This window comes from Cataglyphis hispanica, chromosome 6, assembly GCF_021464435.1.
Source record: "Cataglyphis hispanica isolate Lineage 1 chromosome 6, ULB_Chis1_1.0, whole genome shotgun sequence".
Taxonomy (NCBI): domain Eukaryota; kingdom Metazoa; phylum Arthropoda; class Insecta; order Hymenoptera; family Formicidae; genus Cataglyphis; species Cataglyphis hispanica.
Genome location: NC_065959.1, coordinates 6936197 through 6949140, shown reverse-complemented (window position 1 = coordinate 6949140; position 12944 = coordinate 6936197). Strand labels below are relative to the sequence as shown.

At 32.3% G+C, this 12944-nt stretch overlaps 1 protein-coding gene across 1 annotated transcript in view; it reads left to right on the top strand.

The window, feature by feature from the left end:
• The window catches only part of LOC126850235 (tyrosine-protein kinase transmembrane receptor Ror), a 229700-nt gene that overhangs the window by 188814 nt on the left and 27942 nt on the right, over nt 1-12944 (top strand). The window contains exons 3-4 of the mRNA XM_050592999.1: nt 5671-5881; nt 6103-6262. Coding sequence (XP_050448956.1) covers nt 5671-5881; nt 6103-6262 — 371 coding nt within the window. The remainder of the gene's footprint in view (nt 1-5670; nt 5882-6102; nt 6263-12944) is intronic.

The window sequence follows — 12944 nt, the reverse complement described above, 5'->3', positions numbered from 1 at the left end:
TTACGCACTTGCACATGACATTACAGTTTACATCATTATATCACGACATAATGACACGGTAATGAGTTCGCCGCGACTGAAATTATACATCCTAGTCGATCGTGGTGACATATTATAGTCCTGATACCGATAGCACGACCGACACACGTGACCCGCTGCGTATGAGCATTTGTGTGTGAATGCGTGCCCTTGTATTTGCGTATGCACACAATCTCGACATGTATTTCTCCAATGCGATCGCTATACATTATTCGACCCTAAATGCGACGTAGCTCCATTAATATCGATACCTAGTTGACTGCGGGCTTCTATGAGTAGCCGCTTCTCTATATAGGATGTAAAGCAAGAATAGATCTCTCTTCTGAAAACGCCCTCATAATCATGCTATTACATCACAATTGCTCAATTGGAAAAGAATCCAATTATAGAATTTTTAATAATTTTTAATAAAGTATTAAGTTGAGAATCTATAATACATATGTTGAAAAAGTTTACATTGCCTTAAAAATTATAATATACATATGTGCCATACATATTCATGCGAACACAAATATGGAAATAAATATATATATATATATATATATATATATATATATATATATATAAATGCAAATATAGAGAGATACAGATACATAATTATTCGAAACCAAGTATTAATCAATTCATCTATTAGCGATTATTTGTACACGATTGGTGGCAGAAATTTCTATAACCGCATCAGTCGTGATAATCAATAATCAATCAATAACCAATTGTTTATCTCTAATTTAGATGTAAATGTGATGGCGTGCACTTCCCAATGAATGTTGAATACTCTAATATATTGAAACAACATGTTATTGGTTTGAAAATGACATATTTGATAAACCTTTGCATTTGCCAGTTTTCAATCACGACGTAATTGAAATTATTATTTAATAGTAATAGGCATCATAATAGGTAAAAAATTCGATCGATTGTCACTCAACGATTGTTCAAATTTGTTCAAGAATTGTTTACCAATAAAACGCCTACACATAAAATGAAACGATATAAACGAGAATTACAGAATTAAATTGTAACAATTTATGCATGATATATCCTCATCATTTTTAGCATTACAAATTATATCTATATTAAATTTTATTTCTAATATAAGTTATTTTAAGCGATCATATTTAATGTAAAATTTTGTTAATAATATAATTTTCTAAATAATAAAAAATTATGCGTTTTTATACTTTGTTTATATTCAAATATGAATTAATTTACGAATTGTGAAGAAATAATAACACATATGATTGTCATATAAAAAAATTAAAAAAGAATTAAAATACATATATATTTTATGCAAACAAATTGATAAAAAAATAATACAAATATGAGAATTTAAAAAATCTGATCATTTTTTATGTATGAAAATGCTTGGTCCATTACGATGTTTTATTCTACAATTTGTACATTTCCTTTCAGCATTAACTTTAACTTCCCTAGCAGGCGAACGGGAAACAAGCTCTACCACTTAAAATGTTGTCTCCGACATTAAGGTGCGGGATCGCCGTCGAGCAGTGGGAGGAAAGAGGGCAAGGGATGGTTAAATGTTGCATTATTTATAGAAACCTTGCAGCTTCCTAATCCTCGTCTGAGAAGGTCTTCTGCCTGCTTGAAATGGGCAACGAAGGAAGTGACGTAATATCGTCGATGCGACGAAGTGTTAACGCTTTCCAACGCACATTTTCCCTACAAATCTTTCGCGTCCGAAGAAATCTTACAGCTTACATTTTTCTTTAATATTGTGTTCCACATTTCAAAAAATTTTCTATTTAAATACGTAATATTTTTATAATTATCGAATTGTGTGTACATTCAACTATCTAAAATGTAAAAAATCAAGTTTTTTTTTTATAATGATCTTAAAGAAGTTATCTCTTTATGAACGTTATTTTTGCTTTTATTTATATCATTTTAATTTAGAGCAAAGCATTTATGGTATATCTCAGTTAATTCTCTTATAAAAAGAAGAAAACTTTTATTCTCTAGTTTTTCAGCGTCCTTGCCATTTTTTAAAATTATAGATTTTTAATTTCAAAATTTAAGCACATTTCTCTGAATTATCCGAATATAATAGCAAATTTATGTCAGCGCTCCCAGGCTTAATTAGTACGTGAATGCGCAATATATGTATATTCGCCCAATATCCTACTCATGGAACAAACATCATGCGCTACGAGGGTTTGAGCCGCGTAATTAGTAGAGTTACATATGCTATTATGTGTCGCGAGTATACGTCATGGGTGTTTTAACCCCTTTGTCAATCATTACCATCGGCATTCTCCGCTGCAGGATAGCAGACGGTATATCAATGTTTGAATTTTTAAAAGGCATAAAATTGGATATTCGCCAAGTTTGGCAAACTTATTCAAGATTTAATAACAAATAATGAATTTGCATTTTTTTTAAACATAAATTTTAATTTATATAATATATATATATATATATATATATATATATATATATATCTTAATTTATATATACATAAAATGATAAACACAGTAATCTTTGTGTTTAATTTTAAAGGTCTCGATTTTATTTAATTCTGTCATATAGCCTTCCATAGAATTTTCTTTTTGTTATCACACAGCGAGACAGCGCGAAAATGTCGTTACGATGCGCCAATGGATAAGAGCGCAGCATCTCGTTTATGTACGTAAATGTATGCAATTTTATCGCACGTCACCGAGTTAAGAATGCACGCGCGCATGTCACCGTGTGCAGTGCGCTGAAAATGAAAAGAACGCGTTTCCCTTCAACCAGCTGATAAACGCGGCGTCGCTTCAAAATGCATAGAATTACTTTACATAGCGGGTAGATAAAGTGCAGTCAACTGACGCACTGTGCAGAGCACCACAGGCGGTGTACGTATTTTCATCTTGCCAGTCTACATGCCGCTAATTTCATACGCGCCACCCGGCGTCGAAAATTGCCAGCCGCAGTTGACACACACGTGTCGCGGTTGATATTTATGCAATTTACATTGGCGCATTTTCATGCATCGAGAAGCTACAACTTTGATCCTAGAGAAAATCAAATTTTTTTTGCTATATTTAATTGGACACTTAATCCACACATTGTTTTCAGAGAACTTTTCTAAATTTGCATTTAGAAAAATATTAAATATGCAGAGAGAATATAAGAATGGATATAATACTTTCTAAATATTTTCTTAAGAAAAATGCAAAGAAATTAACAAATTTTGATTTATATGTAATAAAGTTTTATTATTGTAGTAGACATTTATTTCGACAAAATTGAGAGTTGTAAAAAACTATTTATTCTGAAAATAGAAACGGAGAATTAATTTTAATTGATAATGAAATTGTGATACTTATTTTTAATAAAACATCATATCATGATGAAAAAAATATAGATCAGATGTTTTTGACATGAGAGAGATACATTTTATTAAATGTTAATCCTATAAAATATCTGTATATACTTTTATTTTCTACAATATGAGAAATATTTTATCCGAATTTCGATTTCTCTCTACATACATATTACGATTTAAAATACGAGTTTGATACATGATCTTCCTGCGATTATCCACTTCCCAGTTATTCTGACAAATGTTTGCAAACGACGTTGTGCTTCGTCACGAACGAGACGAACTTCCTGCCAGGCCTGTACCATCACGATGACTTACTCCTGATCATAGGTTGATTTATATTCAATAACCAGCGGTAAACGTGGGGTTAGTTACTCCCCGTACCCACGTGCAATCACGTCCTGCCACGTGCAAACGCGGCTGATGGTACGTACACAAATGTCTCTCACATCCGTGTATCTAAGGCCTCGCACACATGTCTACACGTACACACGCTTCTTGCCGACTTGCACGCATACAGGCGGCAATGTAAACTCAATGATTGGCCTTCTGCGGAAGGATAGGGTCACCCTAACTGCTCTGTTCCTCCGTTAGTGTTTCTTCGCGTATCAGCCATCGCTCGAATTCGTCTCGCGAGAATGACTATCGATCAAGCAAAATTTAATAGAAGACTTCTTCTGAAGAAATAAATTATCTTTAAAATTGGCAGTTTGTCATAAAAGCGAAAATTGAATTATATATATATATATATATATTAATCCAATATAAATTTTATTTGAGTTTGATTTTTTTTTGAGTCTGATTTTAATTATATATTACATTCTATTTGAATTAAACATTCGCACACACGAGAACATTAGCATCATCAACTATCTCGCGAAACTTCTACCACAAGTTCTCAAAAAATATCTTCCTCAAACTTATCATTTCCCGTATCATAGCAACAATATCGTACAAACATGGATAGTAATAATTCTGTCTTATCGTACAAATCGTACAAAATCTAAACGGTGCGCATCTCTCTCATTACAACGGCACATCGTAACATTACGACTGTCGGCGGTCGTGAACGTCGCCGCGTGAAATGCAGCTGCATCGGCGACATAATTAAAGTCGCCCTTTGTCCCGCCGCGCATTTCGCTTGAATTATTTTCTGACTTTCAGGAATTTAGCGAGAGGCGCGGATGCGCGTCGTATTTTCGCGCAAATATACGGGATTTAAAAAGTGTGTGGCTCACGTTTCCGGAAACATGCGCTAAATGCGTCTCGCGACGCCATATATCAAGTCTTCCGGGATAAAGGAAACTTGGCACGATAGGCATTACTTTCACGGACAGTCGGAGAAAGAGAGAAGAGGAGAAAAAGGATGTATAACTTCGTATTTGTATTTAATATTGCATTCTAGTGCAGCGGCTCTCTCTGTTTGATATTAATCACAATGCGAGCTCGCCCACTTAACTGCCTCCTCTCACCGGAAGCTGCAATTGATTGCAACATCCATGTCTCTAAAGGGTATTATCGCTGTTGCGTTAGGCTACATATCGTACCAGCATCTCATTCGCGATTGCTGTGCCAACATACATGAACTCATATCTTTGGAGATGCGATATTGTCATGGGAATATTGCGCAATTTTATAAGTTTCGTAATACTAAAAATGTAATGCTTACAAAAAAAAAAAATATATATATATATATATATATATATATATATATATATATTTAAGACGATTAAATGATATTCAGTATATATTCTGAAATCTTGCATTTGTAGAAATATAAGAATTAAATGTTAAAAACTTTTACATTCTTACATTTTTTTTTTTTGAAAAAATCTAGTCGAATGACTTTAAAATTTATTTAACACTGCGGTTAATAAAAAGAATTATATAATCAGATATGATTAATTTAATCAAAATTTTTTGCAAATAAAAGAGCTTGCGTAGAATAGAGTTTATTTCCCTTAATGATTCCTCTTTGCATATTTACATTGTTATGTAAACCGCAGCTGGAATTACAGAATCGATTACGCAATCGATTCGCACAAGGAAGATATGTAAATAATGTTTGCATGATAATTAATTAAAAAATATTAGGGGAAAATTTATATCGTAACATTATAATAATGCAGAATTGCATAAACATATATGTCTTTTTATAATCAGAAGATATATCTCGTATAATTGAAACTTTATAAATATCTCTTCGGAAAAATGCATATGTGTATTATTAGATTTCATATTTTATTGATATATATATAATAATAAAATTAATTAATAATAAAAAATGAATATTATCTTTTTCGCAGAACTGATGTGGACGCTGCGTCCGGCACGAAAAGTGGCACTTTAAAATTCGTAAGAACTCTGACAAATATTTCGAAGGACGCTGGCGGTGTCGCCCATATGCGATGCGAAGTCGTGGGCGATCCTCCACCGACAAAGATACGGTGGTTCAAGAATGAAGCTCCATTAGAAGAAGATCGACCGAAAATCACCATTAGGAAAATACACGCACAAGTATGCGCAAAATTACCAAACTGTTATAAATTCGCAATTGTTTCTCTGACGTCACGCGAAAGAAATTTTTTTCTAATATTAGCTCTATTTTTTTTTTTTTTTATTGAAATTTTATATTTTTATACGTTTTAGATACTTTTTAATATATGGTTATTCATTTTTTATTTTATATTTCTCATATTATTATTCAATAAATTAGATTAATATGTTCAACATTTCAGATGCACGAACATGCGGCGAAGAATTTGGCGGGAAGTCGATTAAAAATAACAAATTTAGATGTTTCTGATGTTGGTTTTTATACTTGTCGCGTTACCAATGGCAAGGATCAAATTCAGAGCGAAGGAATTTTACGAGTTGATTCCTCGAAGAAATGGCAAGGTATGTAAAATTCAAAATTTTTACCAGCTTTTTACCAGCATGTTGAATTGTTGTGTCCGAAATAATAATTAATCATTTGTATAACAAAGTAATATAATTAGAAATATTTTTGCGAGTATATATGATCGCGTTCATTTTGAATTTAATCATCGATAAATGAGATGCATTACAAGATACTTTAATTTATTATGCAAATTCTATATTTTTTTATTTGAATGAAAATTTTTCCGTATTACATTATTATTTTAACTTGCAATATTGCGTTTAAACAAAATGAGATTTTTATGCATATTCCGTATAAAATTATGCCCGAGCGGCCGTTACGCAATTACGTTAACGAGTCTCGGTGTAACCATTAGGAAGGATAATCATATCTCTTTTGTAATTTTAAAGCCATGCGAAATTTTCCCATAATCCCAGTGGTTTATATTGCATGTGAATAACTAAATACGCAAGTTTTAAACATACACGGCCCGTAAAATCCGGTGAGTATGATATTTTCATGTCACCGAGGAACGAGTCTCGGAAGGTGAGTTTGTGGCCGTAACTCGCTTATGAAACACAACACCGTAAAAAACATTTGTAATGCGGGTAGTGAATCGTGACACTTTATCCATCCCGTCGTGGCGAAAATTTTCGAGTAAACGCATTAAACGTCGGAAGTAACGGTGTGTATGTTTGACGCGAGAGACATTACCATAAAACGCAAAACCGCCTGACTATGAAAACGGTTATGCTGCTTGGCTCTACACCAACTGTATTGTTATCTTATGCTCCAAGGGCGTAAGCAGAATTTTCTCCAAATGATGTTTTAACCGTCGTAACGTTAAACCTACATTCATTAAAAGAGAATATATTTTAGATTTATTATAAAGAATATTTTTATATTAGTTGTGTTTTTTAACCATAGAAAATTCAGGAATTTTTTGAAAATTTCTGAAAGAGTTTTTTGATTTATATCTTTTGATTTTATAGCAAGACAAAATGAATGAATGTAGCGAATAATAGTTTACGTGCAAAGGACCTTTAATTTTATTGTTAATTTGTGTGTCTAATTGTGTGCAATACTTTTTATATTTTCTTTTTACACTAGTTTGTTCTCTTTGTTTTTTATTTTACGCATGTTTGTGTTGTTTTATTATTTAATATTTTATTATATTAATATAAAATTTTTGTTTATATCTATTTTGGGAAGATCTGCCTTAAAATTTGAACCCTATAAGAATCTCTGCGGCTACGTTCCTGCATTATCTCTCTGCTCTAGTGGATACTTAGTGTTTACGATGCACTACGCTTTTATACTCGAGATTATTCCAGTTAATGTGATATTACAATAAATATCTGAAGATTATAATTAAAGAGAATGGAATTGTCGATATATTGTTGGTCCATTAAAAATTTTGCTAGCTTTGAGATTATTTATTTTAATAAACAGCAGAATAACATCAACAATTTTTATCTTATTGAGATAGGAATAATTTGTTATTTATAATTTTGTATAATCTGAAAAATATAATTTACAAATTGAAATAAATAAGTCTAATAAAAACGATCGCGATTATCGAGTCTATACACACACAGACGAATATCGTGTTTCTCACCGTAGCGAAAATCGAATCGAATTAAGAAAAAGTCAGATTCGTAGTTGTCGATTGAGGTGGACGACGAAGAAAAGCTCTTTCGTGTTTCGGCTTTGAAAGGAACAAAAATAAGAAAGTTAATGTGGTTGTAAAACTTTCAGTTTGAAGCGAATTCAGGATCGACATTCATTACTAGAGTAAATGAAAAATAAGTTTTAAAAAAGTAAAAAGTAAAAAAAAGAAAAGTAGTTTTTTTGACATGCATTTGCATTACCTTTAATTTTGAATCGCTAATTTATCAGAATAATGAAAACTGTGATGATAAAATACAAAATAATTGCTAAAATTGATTAACATCATTTTAATAATCGCTTAAATTATCAAAATTAAATCATTGAAGTAATAATTGTTAAATCTGATTATTTAATTAGTACATTGTTACTGTCCAATAATATTTATGTGATATTATATTTCCGATCAATAAAATATAATTTATAATTAATACGCATGGCAAGAAATTATTATCTGTTCTTTATTAATTTAATCTTCGAAATTCATCAGAAGTTAATCAACTCTGGCAATAAATTATTTATGAAGATCGTAATTTATTAACTTTGTTATTGAATAATCTCTAATTTAGCGCATCAGATAATTATTTTCAACTTGCCGATTAATGATATTTTATTCCGCTTCCGGCATACAATACACACTTTTCAAAATCATACAAATTTTTCTCTTGACGTCTCTTCTCGACATCTTGAGATGCACTTTACTTCAAGAACTTCATTATGCGTGGTGTAAATTAGTTTCAATTTATCGCGAGGCGAGGGACAAACTTCTTAAAGCAAAACTTCGGGCATTTCCTCAGACAAAGTTATTGCACGACAGCTCTGACAAATTCTAATCCAGCTTCGTAATGTTTCGGTTAATGCGCGAAGTATAGCAAGAATAAGAAGCAGAGGCAAAGTCTACCTCTTCAAGATAGACAAATCGTGCCAGTCCTTCTTCTAGAGTACGAAAGTTTATTGTTAATGTCACATAAGTAGAATTTGGAAGGCACTGTATCAGCAAACTGCGTTCAAGTTTCAAGAATCATGTTCGGTTGACACATACTTAACTATTTATCATTAATCAGACGTCATAAGTATTTTTGAATTAAGTTAGACATTTCTACTTTGCTAAAAAGATTTTTCATAATAATAATTTTGCAATCCTTTGTGATGTGAATATGTTATAATAGAATTTAAAAAAAAATGGAAATATTGCTAATTAATTATATTTAAAATATGAAAATTATATAGAAGATAAAGTCATGAGATAAAATATGAGAAAAAATGTATATCCATAAGATATATATGCATATATTATAAAAATCTCATGAATGAAATCTCTATCTGATATTTATAGATATGTAGAAATACATATATAATCTATTTCGATTGTTTTTATCTCATTCAACTACATGGCGATTTAAGCGACATTTTTCCCTGTAAATTCTCTTTGAGCAGAATGACATTTACAACTCGAGACAGGAATAACAGCGAGCAAATACAGTTCAGGGCGAGAAACAGTTCGCGGCCTTTCCGGTTTGCTTCCATGGACTGGCTTGAAAAACCTTTTGTACCTCATCTCCTAGCGGTAGGGGGCAATGTCCCGATGGAACTTCCTGTAATAAAGTTTCCGAAAAGCTCTCGCGCCCGGAGGCGATGAAACAAAACTGGCGGCGTTCCTGGGACGAAGTTACCGCCGAAGAGACGTCCCTAACAAATTCTAATCTAATCCCGAGAGCCGGGGCGCCTCGGCTAATGCACGAGGCGCGGCAGGCACCTCTCTTCTCGTCGTGTCGTGTCCTCGTTCCGAAGCCTGGCCCTTCGTTCCCGTGCGGCATACGACGAACTTTAATATTAGCACTCTGCAAGTCAAACTCGTCGCTGGAAAATTCAAACTTCTTTCCTCTCTCTCGCCGAAGAGCATTGCCCGCCCCTTGGGGATTTAACACCGACGCGGGAGACGAGGGTAAAACATTGCTGAATCGCGCAAGATCCGCGAGGGGAAACGCAGAAGATCGCGAGGGATGCCGACGAAATGACGGGAGATGACTTCTTTTCAAATAGCGAAGAACGTAATCGTCTGATTTAACTATTACCTTGTAAATCTTGGCATGTTAACGTGGTAGGCGTACATTATTTTCAGCATCGCAACACGGATGCCTTATGTTTAATTCCGAGGGTGAAAACACGGGTTAATTAACGTGTAGCAGGTTTGGGATCGCCCAATTAACTGGTGCTTCGACCGTAGATTGCGAAATGAAAATGGATGTTAAATTACAATTTTATTACATTTTAATGTCATGTATTACACTTTAATGTCACATTTATTTGTTCATCGATAATTAATATCGAATATACTAAAATAAAATAAACGATGATCACAAAAGATATCATATAAACGTTATCCAAACCGTTATTTTTAAAACTTTGTATCATGTCGGAATTAATAACCAATTTTTTTTTATATATTAAATTATATATATAATTCAAATGTCTTTAATATTTTAAGTATAATTTCTCTTTTTTATCATATATTGTTGCAATGCAAATATATTTGTAGATAATATCAATGCACATACAAAAGAATAGTAACTCAGTAATCTAGAATTGTAGTGCAACTTATGCAAACGCGATTTTATGGGAAGATATACTGATCGTGTCATGGCAGCTAAAATTTACTCTCTTTGTGTTTACAAGCGATTGTTTCACGTGATACGGAAACCTACCAAATTCGCCTCACGTCGTCTACATCGTAAACTTTGCGCGCGAATGAAATTCATATCGTAAACGTGAGACTTGGCATACACTCGGTAGTTTCAGGCTTTCTCTTTATCATTGATAATGTTTTCTCTAAGCTTAATAATTTATCCCCTAAAAAAAATATATTTTCATATTTTTATTTACATATTTTTAAATTTCTCGAATATAAATTATATAATTTGATATATAATTTTCCTCTGCTTTATAAATCAATTTTAATTGGAACTACATTTTATAAAAAACATTGTGTAGAAACAGTCATATTTTCTTATATTCTTTATTATATATTTGCGAATTATATGGTGTTTTTATTTTTATATCTTTTAATATAAGAGTTTTAATTTTTCTTTCGCTTAATTACAAATGTATTTTAATTTAACAAAATTGGAAAGAAAATATGATAAAATTGTTACATCCGCTTACTTTTATTTTTTGCTAAAAATGGATATCGATCGTTTCAATACAAGCCTTTCGAAAAACCTCTCATTCTTTCGATCCCGATAACGGCGAAATGATAACATTTCATTCAGCAAACGTGTGACTCAGAAATAATAATTCGATCACTTAATATGATGTTCACGTTTCCGGGTTCTTTTTATTAGCACGAAACGGAAAAGGATGGGCAATGTGTCGGCGACGACGGAAAATTGGGAGAGGTAAATAGCCGCGTTAAAAGGGTGTCTGACCCGCACCTCCCTAATTCAGTTATCCCCGTTGCCCTCGGGTTTTTAACTCGAAGAGGCGGGGAACACTTAGTTACCCTGAAGCCCATCGTAGATTTCTCACGTGCTCGCTTCGCGCGCAGGTGGCAAAATATAAAATATCCATGCTTTGCTCGTGAAACATTATTATTACTATCCCTCATGCCCCAAGAGCTTTTTAATAACGTTGGAAAAATAGTGAAATTTCCCCAATGATTTCATACCCACTTATACGAAGAAGTTATTATCTTAAATTTATCCATTATATATTTTAATACGCATTTCTTGTCTTTTATTTACGCAATATTTTTGCGCTTAATATACAAGGAAACAAGTATAAGTATTATTCATTAGATATGTATACGTGTATCTCAAAGCTTTTGATTAAAACATACATATGTGCCTCATATCTACATAGCAATGTTTCTCTTATCTTTTATTTATTTTCGACATATAAATAACCGACATTTAAATAATCGCGCATTTAAGTAATTAGGCATTGTCATCGATTAAATTACACATTACTTGGCCGTTATTTGTAACATTGATTTTTGATCGCGAGATATCGGAATATTATTTAATATACGGAAATATTGACGTGAAGTGAGTTTGCTCGTGGACGACAGCATAGGACCAGACGTGTTTTATACGTACATAATTGAAAAAGTTTAGTCACGGTCGCGACGACAGCCGTCCATCTCTCTCTCCCTTTTTCTGTGCGTTACGATTAGTATTCTGTGTACCCGCCGGTCGCGGTAATAGCCACGACGACATGATATTTATGAGATTTTTTGTTGGTTATATGCTCACGAAGTTGAATACGGATATTTCGTGGCTAGCTTTGGCTTTGCCATGTTCGCGATTTTTTGCGAATTCGACGTAAAGCCTCCATCTCTCGCCGCAAAACACTGATATAAAATGGTATATTAAATCGTATAATATAAATCGTATATAAATTGTAAAAGGAAGAGATTTTTAATAATGGAACAAGGAGCCAAACTCGCGCGTATTAAATTTTATTTTTATTCATGTTTTTCTGGTACTTGTAAATTTTTATTAACATAGAATTCTGCAATTTGTATCAGATTTCTGGAATCTGTTTTATTTAATACGCAATCATAAATGATATCTAAGTATCAAATTGATAAATTTACAAAATAAACAAAATAATAATAATAAATAATAAATTTACGTTCCATAATTTTATTCTGTTCCGTAATTTTATTCCGGAAACTTTTGTTACATTTAATTTGAATATTTGTCGGCATTTCTCTTTTGAATATTAAAATTTTATAAAAATAAATATATAATTATAAAAAAATATAAAATAAAGAAAATAGTCATTTTAATCATTAATATTATTACAGGTAATCATCTCTCGCAAATATCTCATTTAAATAATTGCCAAACAATTCATCTTTAATGATGATTATTGATCATAGTACAATTAAAAAATCGTCATTATGACGCAACGCAAACCATCGATAAAATCGCATCACTTAACGAAAATTCACTTAACGAAAATTCATAAAATGACCGATTTCCAATTTCCCTCAACGTTTTGCACCATTAAAAACGCAAATATTGGGGC